General features: G+C 39.2%; 1 protein-coding gene across 2 annotated transcripts in view; it reads right to left on the reverse strand.

Annotated features, from left to right (window-relative positions):
- Nucleotides 1–9045: 9045 nt before the first annotated feature.
- COL15A1 (collagen type XV alpha 1 chain) overlaps nt 9046–16000 on the reverse strand; it is a 118484-nt gene continuing 111529 nt past the window's right edge. For both annotated transcript variants that reach the window (XM_023919592.2, XM_023919591.2), the window contains 7 exons: nt 15789–15853; nt 14690–14818; nt 14463–14522; nt 13212–13271; nt 12119–12304; nt 11003–11118; nt 9046–10649 (listed from right to left, as the gene is read on the reverse strand). In XM_023919592.2, the coding sequence (XP_023775360.1) occupies nt 10433–10649; nt 11003–11118; nt 12119–12304; nt 13212–13271; nt 14463–14522; nt 14690–14818; nt 15789–15853 (833 nt within the window). In that variant the 3' untranslated portion in view covers nt 9046–10432. The remainder of the gene's footprint in view (nt 10650–11002; nt 11119–12118; nt 12305–13211; nt 13272–14462; nt 14523–14689; nt 14819–15788; nt 15854–16000) is intronic.

Consider the following 16000-nt stretch of genomic DNA (forward strand, 5'->3'; position numbering starts at 1 on the left):
GAGTTTACTCTAAAGGTGCTGTACCTTGAGCAGTCCCAAGAAAATTGTATGCAGTTTTTCTGTAATGTGTTCTAAAAAGGTGCTTTTTCCTTTAAATCAGGTAATGGAGTTTGTACCTGCTCAGGATTAAAAACTGAAGAATAAAAGAATAGGCTAAAGATCTATTTGAATAAAATGGCAAATTATGCAGTGAGGAGAAAGATGGTGAAAATAATTTGTAGAACTTCATTCTTTATCAGTTCTTGAGCTATTAAGTTTCTAACTTTTTTCCAAGAATATGCAGCTTTGAGATTGTGTAAGTCTTTGGTTATTTCTACATTTCTAAGTGACATTATTAAGAGGGAAGACTTTTGACACTGGACCTATATAAAAATAATAATTTATGCTACTTTCAGGTCTGAATTAGCATGGGAATTCTCCTGAACAACATTTTTCTGGTTGCAAATAATAATTACTTCATTCTGTTTCTCAGAATTCTGTTTCTCTATTACAGCAGTCATTTTCCATCAGCCATATCCCTTGAGTGTAATTCCAAAGGCTGACTTTTACCCAAGAAGTCTTAGTCTTAGTCTGGATACTAGATTGCTGAAGAAGCTGTCTCTCTTGAGAATTTAAGCATATTAAATTAAGGTTCTAGATAAATATCCTAGAACTTCTGCAATAGCAGTGGCAAAAATACTTTCATCACACCTGCACAACACAACTGCCTGTTGTAAGTGGTATTTAAAGGCAATCATTTCCAAATAAACAAGAGAAATGCATTCCTAATTTAAAGACAAGATATTATTAAGGAGAAAAAACCCAAATGAGAGTGCATTTTAAATTAAGATCAGGAACATGTCCATCACAACACTGGATTATTCTGCCAACAAAATATAGAAGATGATGGTAGTAGGTATCAAAAGAAGAGTAAAGGATGGGAAAGGAAAAGCCCTCTCTGGCAGGGAGATAATTTTAGTTCAACTAACTGGTCATGAGACTAATTTTCCAAAATTAATGATTGTATTACAAGACATAAAATGAAAAGCCAAATAATGTTCAAAATTCAGTAGGGCAAAAGACTAGAGTATATCTGTGTATCATTCTGTTGCAGTTTAGTTTTATAGGGGAGGTTACTTCTTCTGTAACTGTAGTTGAAACCATGAGAAGTCCAGATTTTCTTGAGAAGCTGAATGCTTTGTCTTTTTCCAGGATTTTTTTCAGAACTTTGCTGAAGGTCAAAGAGGTGTGTAAATATTACATTTTGGAGACTATCTGGGGCTCTTTTAAAAATTCAGTTTTAGTTTCCACTTGAATCAACTCTCAGAAATGGTTTGGCCCACAAACAAACCAGAATTAGTTTGTTCTTACAGCCTGGCTAAGAAGAGATGCTTCCTAGTATTTGTAGCGTAACTGTTCTCCAAGCCTGAGAGGCTATGGGATTCTGCCCCCCCTTCTGCTGATGCTTGTCCATGTCTTATCTACAGGAACCAAATCAAAGAGTAAAATCAGAATGGAACAAGTATCTTTTAGTTTGCAGGGTGTTTTTGATGTACTGCTCTCTCTGTGGGGTTTCATGATTTTCATGATTCATGGTGGGCATAAGGAAGAATGTGGGGCATGGAACACAAAGGTGTTTGTGTCTGGTTGAACTGTCTTTCGTCTATTTTAGCCTGGTACTGCATGTTGATCTACTCCACACTATCTGTCACCTACTCTAAAATGGACCTATTTATGTGGAGCTTTTCCTCCATGAGTGAATCAGGGACAGAATTGCATTCCTTTGGGCACTGTTCTGTTGCCACAAACATGAGATCATCCTTTCTCTTGGGCCACACCATGCCTTAGTCATGTCTTGATGAGTAATCCTGGTTCTCTGGATATTGATTTCCTGTGAGCAAAATGATGAAGAAACCCTGTGAAAGGGAAACTGGCATAAACCACTTGAGCCTGAAATGCAGTGTGTATTTGAACATTGCTATCAAAAACTTTAAAGGAATAATTTGGTCTCATCAGGTTCCTGTCCTGTTCTGTACTGTTCTAACTTTGTCCTGTAGTTAACTTCTCTGTATGCTTCCAAGTTGGCTTGAAAGGGACAGTCACAGCTGCCACTGGACTTACTGATAATAATGAAAGACACTGACATGTTTTCCCAGAAGCAGTGGAATAAGTGGGCTGTTATCCCGTTCTTCTCTTGCTTATGAACCAGGACTAAGTTTGCAGCAGGCTCTAATTTTATAAGACAAAAATCACTGCTCTACTTCTTATCTTGACCAGCCTTTGATTAAAGTAGGTTTCAGTAGTTGGAAGTAACTTGATTTACATGTAAGCAGTTTAAGTCTTGTCGCTGTAGCTTTTTTACAGTTGAGTGCTTAAGTTCTCTGCACAATGTATTGAGAGATACTTAAAAATTAAGAGAACATTTTGAAGCAAGGTTGCCTAAACTTCAATCTCTCCACATGGTTATTAGATTCAATCTAGAATCAGGGTATTCCTGCAAAAGTATTCTTGGGAGCTGTTACATTTTAGCACATTATTCTGGTGGAAAATACAGGCTTAATGCCCAAGTGATTTGTGCTCAAAGACCTTATTTGCAAGACTAAGGGTATTTGGAGTGCTACTCAGGGTCTTTCCTGCTGGAGCTACTTCAACAGCTCTGGGTTCCTGCTCATGAACTACAGAAAGATTCTTGCTCTTTAATAGCCTAAAGTGTCAATGGCAGCACAGTTTCCCATGGATGTCTTACCTGTGGCCAAGGAGAAATTAGAGGACCATGAATCTTGGACATGGATACATAAATCCTTCTCATCACTGTGTTTGACATCTATCAGATTCCACTGGGCTGCCCTTCACAACCATCTCCTCCTAGTTCACTCTCCCTTTTATAGCTCCGACTGTAGCCAGTGTTGTTTACCGCCTTCAGATTTGCTTTAATAGAACCTATATAGAGCAGATAATTCTATATCTCCTTCTAGCTTCTTGTTCATAGAGTTCACCACAACTTTAGAACATTATTATTCCTCCTTCCCAGTCCTTTTGACTTGTCTTATCCTGCTCCCTTGTCACCTCATATTTTACTCACTGTACCAGTACAACAGGACTGTTGTGACTATCTTGATCCCTCCTCTAGATAATTCATCAGTTACTAGATGTATCATCTAGATAATTCATCAGTTTTCCTGAGCTTTTATCCTGGTGATGAGCAATTGGGGTTTTGTAAGGAGGATACTGTGATTCAGTAACTTTGACAGAATGAGTACTTTATTACCTGCCATTGTATAGCACTCAGTTGAGAATAGGACTTTGCTCATGTGTGCCCAAGGCTTGCAGTGTCCTCTGATATATCATCAATAGCTAGGCTGGGAGAGTTGACTTTCTTTAAAAAAACCACAAACATTCACATGAGGAGGTGACTGAGTTATATACTGCTAACTTATCTTGCTTCTCTCCCCCAACCTCTTCTTTGTCAGAACAAAGATCTTCAATCAGGAGATAAATTTTGTGGGGCCCAGGCCACTAGTTTTTTCTGACTTTGGTGGCAATTACCTCTATCCATCAGCTGGACACTTTCCTGACCTACCAGAAAAGAATCATGGCACATCATACTGACTTCTTGCCTTCTTAAATTGGAGGTGTAGATATCTGAGCAGACTGCTGCACCTTCAGTTTGGTTGCCTGCAATTTGAGAAGATCGAGCTTTGAAGTTAGCTTAGCTGTACTTTGAGCAGGGAGTTGGATTAGATGACCTTCTGAAACAGTTTCCAATCCAACTTATTCTACTATTCTAAGACATATCAAGCTACAGTAAAGTGAGGAGAGAGATAGTGAATAAACATTTAACTGTGAATCTTGATGAATTCTGGCTTTTAATAAGTTGTGGGTTTTTTCAAACTTTAGAATAGCTGTCTCTATGTCCATTTCTGATTCAGGTGGATTAATACATAGCATCAGTTTTGTCTGGATTTTAAGTCTTTGCAAAAATGGCAGTCCTATGTCTGCTCTTTTGAATTTCTGTAAGCTTTATTTGGATGAAAATGGAGATCAAGATGGGAGTTCTACATGATGAAAACCTTTTTAAATAACCCCCCTCAAAGCCTAAACTGTGTCAGTGGTATATGCTTTAATTACTCAGATCATCTCTGCCATAGCAAATTTTAGCATGCTCCTCCAAACTCTTGAGCCAGCTAGCTTCTGTACATTGGTTTTGGCTCTGAATATCTCAGCAAAAGAGGCAAACAGTCTCAGGACACATTTAAAAGACCTTGGCTTGTGAGTATATGATGTCAAAATTCATGTGTTTTCCTGATATAGACTACTTCCAAATCCTGGATGTTTGAGATCAAGAACAGAAAATGCCCAAGATAAATTTGTGGTTTAAGAACAGCTTTGCTATAATGATAGAGAAACTTTGCCAAGTAGTAGAGTGGGAAAAAGCTGCTGAGAGCAAGTCAGTTTCTTACTCTGTAGGCAGAACCAATGGCAAAGAAATACTCGGTAGTGAATACTCCTGAAATAATCTCTTCACAGATGTACCCAGTACACCTAGGGACACCTAGGGACTTCCCAAACCCAGGGACTTGCGAAGATTCAGAGCCCACTGGGTTATACCTTCTTGGAAGGAAACATGGTCTTCAAAATAATGGGATCAACAAACTGGAAATTGCGTTGATGAAGCTGATGAACAATTCCCAATTCACTCAGCTGAAAAAGGGAAATGTAGTTTGACTTTGGACTTGGTTTTGGTCAACATCACAATAAGAATTTAGCACAGGAGTTCAAACACACCACTACCCTAATATAGTGTAGGATCAAGGGATGCAGTCTCACATTTCAAAGTATCAAGGAGGCTTCTCGTAGGCTGGCTGAAAGGGTGGTGGGATGATTCTAGGAATTCATGTTTGGTGTCTCAGGTGAACCTAAGCACACCTCTAGACTCTGAAAAGTCACTGAGAGGATGCTGCCGACCCTAGAATCAGAAGCTGCTCAGTACTCCTAACAAGCAGGCTGCACACAAACATGGAGGCTGATCCACCAGCTGGGGTAAAGCAGGAAAACAAATGTCTTGTGTTGTCCTGTTTGCCAATGAAAGCATCATGGTGGTAGCTATCAGTTGTACAGGATGGCTGTACAAGTAGCCTTTAATTCTCAGGTGTTTGAAACATCCCAGCTCTGTGAACAGTCAATCCATGCTCTAACCAATGTGCTCATCAGTGTTGAAAGAGGTGAGGAAAATAGAATGGCACAATATATATAAATAGAGCTTGAGGGCGTTTGTGTAGGACAATGATGGCTTTAGGGGGTGCCCTGAATGAACACAGTCTGGACTTGGGGTTTACATGAATGGAGAATGTTTGCAGGAGAAATGTATATTATTAAGTTTGGTAAAAAGACATAAAGAACCATTGATGTGTTTTCTGTAGGCATCAGACATGCCTGTCCTGCTGTCCCTTTACAGGCTTACAGTGGGTTGAGGGCTGCAGTTAGCCCTGAGACTAGGCACAGTGCTTAAGCACCTGTGAGTACAATTAAATCTTTCTGTTCCAAAATTGGGTGGCTCTTTCAAACTATCCACAAGAGTAGTTCTTGGCACATGCTGTCCCTGCAAATCATCCCCTAAAGAAGTGGTTGGAAGGGTTACAAATGGCACTGACCAGAACTGTGTCAGGGAACAGTTCAGCCATCAGTCAGATGTGGTATTTCTGCTAATAGCTCTACCTTGACTATGATAATTTTCTAGTGCAGTGGTAGCCTTGGGGATGAGACTAGCCTCAGTTGAAACCTTGAGGCTTGAAATGTGCAAATATTTAACTGTAGAGCAAAGCTAAATACTGGCAAATCATTTTTTGGATGTTAAAACCAATCCACTTAACTCAGTGGGGAGATAATGTTTTTCAATTACAAGCCATCATTATGGCTAGGACCTCAGTGAGTATGTCTGGAACCAAGAAAGGTCAAACAAAACACCTGTGAGGTGGTGTTGGTAGTGACCTGTGGAAAACACAGTTATTATATTGCTATTCATGTGAACACACTCAAAATGCACAATTCAAAATGTATCTTCCCTGCAGAGGCAATGTCATCATCGTTCTGGCTTGAATTTGAATGTAATCTTAGGTACTTCTTATAAGGTCCAGCAATATTGTCTCCCCCTTTTCTGTTGTAGCATTACTAGTGTCCCTGAGACAGGCTGAGGGAAGGTTTTAAGTTACTTCTGGTCAACACCAGGGTGTGATGCTGAAATTATTTCATATGTATACTGTGGCTTAATCTTGACTGACAACTCAGCCCCACACAGCTACTTGCTTACTTCCCTCAGGGTGGCATGGGAGAGAGAACTGGAAGAGTAAAGGTGAGAAAATTCATGGGTTGGATTTGATAGGTAAAACAAAAAACACACACAAAGGCAAAGCAAAACAAGGAATTAATTCACTGCTTCTCCCATTTTTGGGAACTGTTAAGCCATACCCAGGAGATCAGGGCTGGAATGGAATGGTGACTGGGGTTAAAAATGCCATCACTTGCATTATTCCCCTTTCCTGCTTCTTCTCCCAATTTTATATGCTGAGCACAATGCTGTCTGATATGGGATATCCCTGTGGTGAGCTGTCCCAGCTGCATCCACTCTCAACTTCTTGTGCACTCCCTGCTGCCTCGCTGGTGAGAGGCAGAAAAGGCCTTGGCTCTATGTAAGCCCTGATCAGCAAGAACAAAAACATCTCTGTGTTAACAACACCGTTGTCAGCACACAGCAACAACACAGCCCCACACCAGCTACCGTGAAGAAAACTAACTCTTCCCCAGGCAAACTGGCACAACGTTGAAATTCCCACAGGCCGTGCTGTCTGTAATTCCACTACTCTCTTTTGCCCACACAGGATGAAGAGATGTTTCAACCTTGTGTTCCCTCTCTCCTATGTGAAATCTAGTATTTCTGGAGCTGAGACATCCACTCTGGGTGCACCTCCAGGTTAGGCTGTGTGTGCATAGAGCCATTAATTAGGTAGGAACTTTAGGAGTAGAACAGGGTGGCCTTATGGTGTTTCATTTTATTTTTTTAATGTGGATACAGCAGAAGGGAATATGGCAGGCAATATTTTAGATCAACTGGTAACGGTGGGAATTGCACCAAGGTGCAGAATAGGTCTTCTAAAATGCATCAAATAGCAGCCCTCTGACTAATTAAAAGAGGGAGGCCAGGTTCAGGTTGAAGTATCAAAGTAGTTAAGTAGATGTTCATCTAGAAATATTTCTGTCTCTGGGCAGCTACTGTTGAAGCATAAAGGAGAGACAGCAGGGAGGAACTGTTAGACTGCAGGCTCAAACTATGGATTAGACCAGCAAATAAAAGCCAAACCCCAATCAGTTTTTTTAAGATGCATGCGTGGCATTAATCCCAGTACTTGAACGCCAAAATGAAATTGCAATTCTAGCATCTAATTTTTTAAAAAGCTAGAAGACAGGCACTCTTCTCCAGGACAGTACTGGAGTGAAAACAAGACTTGCAAGTAATAATGCAGAAGTAATGTCTAAATTTCAGTGCCAAAGAAGAGGAACTGTGGAATCTTCCAGGCAGGACATACTGCAAGTCATTCTTTCTTCTTTCACTTCACAGCTCAGAAGCAAGGCTGGCAGTCTTTGGTTACATCAAAATGAGTTTTGTTAATTGTCAGTCCTTTGAGATGTATATGCTGCGCTGCAGAAACTCAGGTTTGGCTTGATTATAGCAGGAAAGGGAGGAGAAACTGCTCCTCTCACTGCAGTTCTTCTGGGCAGAGCAGCACACTACTCATAGATGGTAACATGATGTGGTTTGTCATTGCCCAGAGAAAAGATCCCTGAACTGAGAAGGGCAAAAGGCCTGCCTGATGATTACCTACCACTAACAAAACCAGTGGTCCAGATCAGGATATTGGGGTGTTCACAATTCAGTAGAATTCAGACTGCTACATTGATTTCTTGTGCAGGTTCTGTTCTCCACCTTCCTCTAATGTTCTCTTGGTGATTGCTTTGCCTTATAACATAGTTTCTTACCTGAATTAGCAGAGGTTCTTCCTCAAGTGCAGCTGAAACTTCGTGTTGTAACAGTGCTGAAAAAAGTATTCTCCTTTGATATAAAAAGCTAATTTATTCTTAAGTACTGGGCTAATTCTGGCTTTGGAAAAAAGTATGTGTTGTTCTTGTTGTTGTTGTTGTTGTTGTTTTCTCCAAGGGAAACATCTTTCTAACAGGTCTCATGCCATTCTCTGGTAAAGCTGTCTCCCTTGGTGTGTGAGCAAGCCTGTGAACTCAGCACCACAGCAGCCCAGGTGGTTCACAGCTCATGCTCTCTATTCAGTTAAAGGGTGTACAATAAATTGTTGCAGCCTGCAGATTAATGTTAGAGGTAGGAAGCAAACATGGAGAGTTTTTTAGCAGCTTATTGATGGTGCTTAGCCATTTCAGTTCCCTGCTATGCTCTGTTCAGGATACAGAGATGGGTTAGCCCTGTGAAAGGACTGGCACAAAGATCTCTGGATGCATTTTGCTGGACCCAACTTAAACTCTAGTTCAGCATCTCCTAAAACCTGCATGTTTTTATTAGTCTTCTCTCATCCCCCTTCACAGAGCTCTTCTGTGTGATTCCATGACCCTGACACCTCTCGTCACTGTAATTCCAGGCAAAGGGACAGCCAGCTCCCTGAGTGCTGCTGGAGTTCAGGAGAGGCAGAGCAGGGACTGATGTGGATGAGTGGCTGCAAGCAGAGACCCCACTGGCCCGTAAAGGATTGAAAGTAGATGGTTCCTGCTTGAAGCAGGTAAAAGCACTTTATTTCCCCCCCTTGATCCTTCTGTGACTCAGAGCGAAACCCTGCTGTACATAAATAAGTCTTCCAGCTCTGTGAACTGGAGGAATTTGGCACAAAAATGGCTCAGTATTTTAGGAAAGTCAACTATAAATGAGTGCAGTGAATTGTTATGCACACACTTTAAACATAATACAAATGGCTTTTTCCTTATTGCCATGTTGTAATAATGGAGTCATTTACATTTTTTGCTTTTCAGAAAAAAATGAAGATATCATTCAGCTGACCCTAGGAAATAAGCTTTTATAATAAATTGGAAAAATAAAGCTGGATTTCAAAATATTTAGTTACATAATTACATCATTTTAGTATTGTAAGTGTAATTTGCTTTTGTCTGTTAACAAAAGCTGTCTGGTTATTTAATACTCTATTTGTCAGCAAGTGAACATGTATTTCCAATACGGATTCTCGTTTAAATCTTAAAAAAAAAAAGATAATGTGGAGTTTGACCTCCATAGTCACTGCCTGATAAAACATAAGTAAATATGTTGTTTTAAGTATGTAGTAGACAAGTATATCAGCAAAAGACTTCAGATATTATGGTGTTACTGGTAGTGAAGAATATTACAATTTCCCGATCATTCCTATAATTGTTGCAGTTATTTTATATGAACAATTCTTTAATTATGTGAATGCCAGAAGGTTAAATTCACAAAAAGGAAAATCACTTTACATATAACTTAGTGTGATAACAATGTGTAGAACCTATTTTAAAGAAACCAGGACAGACATATTTCATTCGTCAGTCTGACACAAAAGGAAATGACTTCCTCTAATATGCAATGAAATAAATAAAGGTCAGATGGTTCATTTGTTTGCATTTGCTTTGTTCAGTTCTACCAGTTAAACAGGATGTTTTCTATTAACATTGCTTTCAGGTTTCCTGGTAACAATAGCACCAAAATAAAGACCAGATTTTGTCAATGTGAAATTCACTCCTCCTGCATAAAGTCCTATGCCTAGAATCTGCAAAGAGAAAAGCTGAGATAAGATGTGGGAGCTGCTATATTTCTGTGTAAGCACCAGGCTGAGATCTGTACAAACTTAGAGGAGTCAGGTACTCCGCTTCCACCAAAACTCAGAGGAGGAGAGTACCTTTGTTCTTAAAGCTTTGTTTTGCAAATGCAAGCTCTGTAAGGCCTCCCAGTATTCGCTGTATATATGAGTATATATGAACGGTGCCTTGGGCATCCAAAATCTATGCAAGTGAAAAGGAGAGCACGGAGCATGCAGCTTCTCAGCTGTGAAGCAGCAGCAGCCCTGCTGAGCCACACTGCTTACGAGGCAGGCTACTGGATCTTCCTCACAGACCACACTTGGCTCGTGCCCTTAGGTGACCTCCAGCTCAGGCAGAAGAACATGAGTTAACTGCTGGCAGGCTTCGAACCGCATGGGGTTCAAGTGGAAGGAAGGGCTTTATGCCAGTCATGTGTGCACTGGATGTTCCACCTAACTGGAATGTGGTTTGTGTTGAGGTATGTTTTCTTTGTCTATTATTTTTCCTGAAATGTGCAATTACAAAAATTAAAATATTTACATCATTACAAATGAAATTTCAGTGTCAGCTTTTTCTGTCGTCAGATGGAATATTCATATGTGCAGCAGGTGAATTATTTTCCTTGGGGATCAGATACAAAACTGTTTTCAATACAGAGAACAATAAACAAATTATTACAGCTATATACTTTCTGGTCAAGAAGTTTCCCTGTGTTCAGAGGTGATGCTTGTCCCATAGCTCCCATATCAGCTGTGTGCCAGGCTTCACAGTAGTTGCTAACCAGTCGGATCCCATTTGCACTTGAACCATGCCATATTATTTTTTGAGGCCTGAAAGGTAACATTAAGAAGTTATTTACTGGAAAAGTCTCTTTTGCTTTATTCAGCTGCACACAGTGTGTGGTGATTTGCATTCCTTGTGCTTGAAGCTGAGTGCTTAGGTAAAGATGAAGACAGAAAGGAGAGGAAAAAAGGAGAGGACAACCTGATAACCCATTTCTAGACTATCAGAAAAGGCAAAGAAAAATGGCATAAAGAAAGTGAGAAATTTTTATCACATGTCTAGTAGTCCAGGACACTGCTACTATTTCTATTACTATCTTTCTATTACTACCTTTCCATAAAGGTAGAAAAAAACCCACTCGCATGTAACATATAAAACATAAATGGTAATGTCAACTCACCAAGATGAATCAGTCATGACGTTCCTCCCATCAAATGAGTATATTGGGACATGAATGTTGAATTGTCCACCATTTCCATCAAATATAGATTCCCAGTTACTGAAAAGGGTTTCTCCCTGTTAAAATTTCAAGGCCACTTTTACAAACAAAACAAATCCCAAATCTACATCAAATCCTAAGTCTACCTTTATAGACTTATCTAAATTGAAAATTTTGTCTACATTTAAGGACACTTCTGATTTCATCTTTCACATCAGTTTTTGCATAATGTTCCTGAACAAACTTGTCTCATCTGTCATCTCTATGCAAATAGCTGTCTGGTCCATGCCTTTGCCTCAAAGTTGTCTCTCTCTTCTGTTGTCACTCCAAAATTTCAGCTTGATCATCCCCTGTCCTTTTCCTCCTAAGGCATTGTTTGAAAAATTGCTTATAACTACTGTAGCTGTAGAGAAAATATAGACACAACTTGTATTGGGACTTCTGTTAAGGTCACAGTTTTGTGGAAAGTGTTGCAAACAGTCAGAGCAAAACCTTTGCATTTGGCTTCCTCTCAAACTGCTTTTGAGTTTCTCCAGTCAAAGTTGAAACAATATTGTCTTCACAAATTTCTCTCAAGGCTCTGTGTTTGCATGCACTTGAGAGCAGCATCCGTTCAACATGTTCCAAGCATCATGTGTTATTCCTGTAGGTTTCTTTGGCCGCTTGTCCTGGGAGCCAGCCAATGCTACAAAGACATGGTTTGTTTTCCTCAGTTTTAGAGTGTGTCTGTTTATGTGAGACCACAAAATGACTCATGCTCTAGATTCTCCTCTCCATTTCATTGGGGTATATCCAACATCATTCCTAAGCACAGAATTTGCATTTTTCTTAGAAATGAGAAAAATAGGCATTTTATCCTACTATAACACTAATAGGAAGAACATAATAATTCAGTGGTCTTCTACTTCTTCACTACTTTTTTTTTTGTTTCTTGAACCTGGCTGTGAAATATGAAGCAAAGCTGCTTCTTTATAAAATGCAGTTTGGGCTGAAACTCAGTGCTTCTGCTATTTTCCAAGATTTTTGGGGAACCTACAGCCTATCCTAAAAAAACAAGCACTAGGTACCCATTTTTACCTGGAGATTGACTATTGGCAAATGGTGTCTGTCTATTTTTCTGACAACTGTGGCCAGATCTTGCAAGTGTGATGAGAGGAAGGCTCTATATGTAGATGTCAAACCAGCAAGCTGGGCCTGCCGAAAACACTGAAAATCTGCTCGCATGTCACCGGGTAATGGGAAGTTCAAAGCCACCAGATGCAACTGGAAGAAAAAAGAAGAAATGGCACCATTTAAAAAAAAAAGTTTATGACACAAGGAATATGTTGGAAACAAAACAGTGCCCCCTCCTCCTGCCAGGACAGAACATGTACACTTCATAGCAGGTAAGAGAGCTATTCGTTGCTATAACATTACATTTCTCAGAGGCATGAGACCCTTAGCAGAAATATCAGCTTATCTTTCAACATTAAGGAAACCATGAGGATTATATACTCCTAAAAATAAAAATCTTTTAGAAGCAGTTAATATTTTCAGTTGGAAATCTTGGGAGTTCTCACATGAACAAAATCCCAAATCCTACAAACATGGAAAAAAGTAGTAAGGAGTGACTAGGTACCAGTTAAAAATACAAGAAGTATCATGCTTAAGTCAAGCAGCACATATGCAAGAACTAATCCACATTCATGCTTTTTTGTTTTTTTTCTGGTTTCATTTTTTAGATATGTCAGTTCCCTTGCTTTCTTTATCTAAATATTTTAAAGCCTTTTAAATAAAGGCTGAAGTTCTAAAGTGTCCATCTAAGCTAAGCAGCACCATTAAGATTGAAAATATTGTAATGAATATTTTAATTATTCAATTGTTATACTATCATTAGTTTAGGAGTTACTCTGTATTGCAGGTACAATCACTCAGTGAAGGGACACTCCTAATTCAGAGCCAGGATTTGTTTTTTTCCTTTGAGATGGGAAAGGGGCTGGGACGATGAAAACAGACCTGGAGGGAACAATTTAAAATTGTGTCTGAGATGTCTGAACAAGTTAAAGAAGTGTATTTGTAAATTTCTGAGGTAAAAGCTCTGAGTTTGAAGAGCAAATATCATGACTGTCCCTTAAGATGCAAATTGTCACATTAAAAAGTTCAGCAGCTGTAATACAGATCTTATACTTACTGCTGGTTTTCCATTGTTCATATTTGATATTGGTCTCAGTGCTGGAATAGACTGAAATCCCTGTTATTTGAACACAAGTAAAAAAAAAATATGTTAAATATCAGATTTTTAGATGCTCAGTAATTTTTTAAATAAAAATTTAATCACACCCGGAGTCCTGCATGAAAGCAGCCTGCTCTTAATAGGAGCAGAAGAGCAGTTGAGGAAAATCAAAACTAAAAGGGTAAGGAGGATGTGAAAACAGAAAATGTAATGGGTAGGAACACTTCTCAACCACGTTAATTGTTTCAGGAACAGCTAAGTTTTCTTCTCTAGTTATGGCAAGTATGAGTAACAAGGCACTGGCTGTAGCAGATGGGAAACTCAGTTGGTGTCAAGTGGAGGCTACAGAAAATTTCTTATATCTTTAGGTCTAGACATTTTCCCAGCATGCTAGGTGAACTTCTCTCTGACCTACTCTAACCCTTTTCATTTGTTTCTGGCCATCTTCCTTCTCACTGCTGCTTCCTGGCACTCTCTTGCTCTTTCATTTTCTCAGCAGACCAATTAACCTGTCATCAAAAAACCCTTCTCTATTCCCTTTGTCATTTCTTGGTTTTCATCCTCCCACAATTTTTTAGGGACAGACAGCATGTTCACATGCAGGTTGGAACAATAACTTGCAGAATGGGGTCAGGTCCAAACTAAAAATTGAGGCTTTACAGCACACCCTCTGCTGTGTACACACACTGTGGGGGAAGCTACATTCAGGTGGTGATTAAGGTAAACAGATTACAGGATTACAGATTTCATTCTTTGAAAGAAAACCTGCCTTCAGAAACCCTTTTCTGACTTTCCTTGAAGGGGATCAGGGCTTGATATGAGTGATTCCAGGCTTGTGAAACAGAATTCTGTGGATTTGTGGGTTTTTGTTTGGTTATTTTTTTTGTTTGTTTTTTTTGGTCTCTTTTGTTTTGTTTTGTGTTTTTTTGTCTGTTTTTGATTTTTGGGATTTTTTTTGTGGGCAGCTTACTTTATTCTGCTTTTTGCAAATGTTGCTTCATCTCTGTAGTGTTTAGAATCTCAGAAGATACTGGAAACAGATGACTGTGCAAGCAAATCAATCTGCAAGTTTATGTAGTGGTAGGATGCTCATTTTGAACTGACAAATCTCGGTGGAAAATCACGTTGTGCAGAGATCTGCATACAACTTCTGCCAAGTGTATCACACATCTAGACTCAGTTTTTCACTGTTCAATATTCTGTACTTACATGGCTTGATATGGCTGGAGGAGGAAGGCTGTCAGCAGGGATAGGAATTAGCTCACCAAGCTGAAAGAACCAAGAAGGAGAGTAGAACAAAAACATATCACCAGGAGCTTCTGAACTCAAAAAAAGGGGTCTTTGCACCCACACTTCTCTCCCTCTGTAAAAATATCTCCCTCACCTTCATTGTGAAGAAGGGAGTTGGAAAAGATTAGGGTGTAGTGCAATAGTACCTGCAGTTTTCTCCATCCTTTTCGAACACGGATAAAAACCTCACTGGTTTCCCTCAGATAGATTAGTGTGCCTTCTGCTACATAATGAACTTTTTCCAACATAGCCTCAATGTTTTGGAATGTTGTAACCTGTCAAATAGGAAAATGAGACATAATTCATCAGACACACAAAACATTTTGCAAGTTAAATAGTCTCATTTGGACACATAAATATCAAGGCTTCCTCTGCAGGAAATTCTCATAAAGTGAATCTTACGTAATTTAATCCATAAAGTAATATGAATATCTTGCTACTTTGGCATACCAGCATCATCATTCTGTGAATTGTGGTAGAAAGACAGCAATTTTGTACAAATTTTGTACGGAGTGAAGATTGTTGCACTCCTACAATTTGAGTCAAAATGGCAGAGTTCAAAATAGAACTGCAGTAGTTTAAAACTGCAAAAAATTTCAGGAAAGTGCAATTTCTTTCACATTTTTTCCTCATTTCTTCATTGTCAGAAGGCATATGAATGTTTTATAAATAATGTGGACCCTGTACTATAGATTTGTATGTATATTTTTAGTCTTAGTTTTGGCATAAGTAAACTCAGACTTTCTGTCTGAGACAGTAGTTCCCAGTCTGCAACTACAGTCTTCTGTCTTGGGGCACCAGTCTTTGAACATTTGTTTCTCCCCTGAGAATTGCAATGAATGCTCTCTGCCAGCTTGAATAGGGCTTTTGGGGGGTGGTTTTATCTGGCTTTTTTTCCTTTTTCTTTTTCTTTTTTTTTTTTTTTACAGAAACTATGAATTCTTAATTTAGAAATTACTGAGACTTCTGCCTTAGTTGATTTTTTTCCCCCCATGGATATCTTTGATTCAATTTTCATTCATTTCAAAAGAAAAGGAAACAAACTTGTACGTATTCCCTGGCACAACAATTTTAAGATTTGCCAGGGAAATCTATAGTTTGCATCTTAAAATTATGTGGTTTATATAACATTCTACTAAATAAAAACACAAGACGGAACTGTCACTCCTCTTTCAGTGCTACCAGTGACCACCAAAATTTTGAAGAACATTTTCTATAGCAAACTTTCTTATTTTGCTCTCTTACCAGATTCCTGGTGGCAGGTGACCCTGGCTCTCCAGGAGGACCTGGTGGCCCAGGCATTGCAGCTGCTAAAATAAAATAAGGACACAATACATGCTGAAGGTCATATTTTTAAGAGAAAATGTGAGTGACACAAAGAAAGGACTTAGTGATGGTGCCCAGGTGCAGTGGAAGTTTTAAATAGCCACAGTCGTGTCCTGAATAGCTCAAGTCAA

This window comes from Cyanistes caeruleus, chromosome 1 (genome assembly GCF_971803275.1).
Source record: "Cyanistes caeruleus chromosome 1, bCyaCae1.hap1.1, whole genome shotgun sequence".
NCBI lineage: Eukaryota > Metazoa > Chordata > Aves > Passeriformes > Paridae > Cyanistes > Cyanistes caeruleus.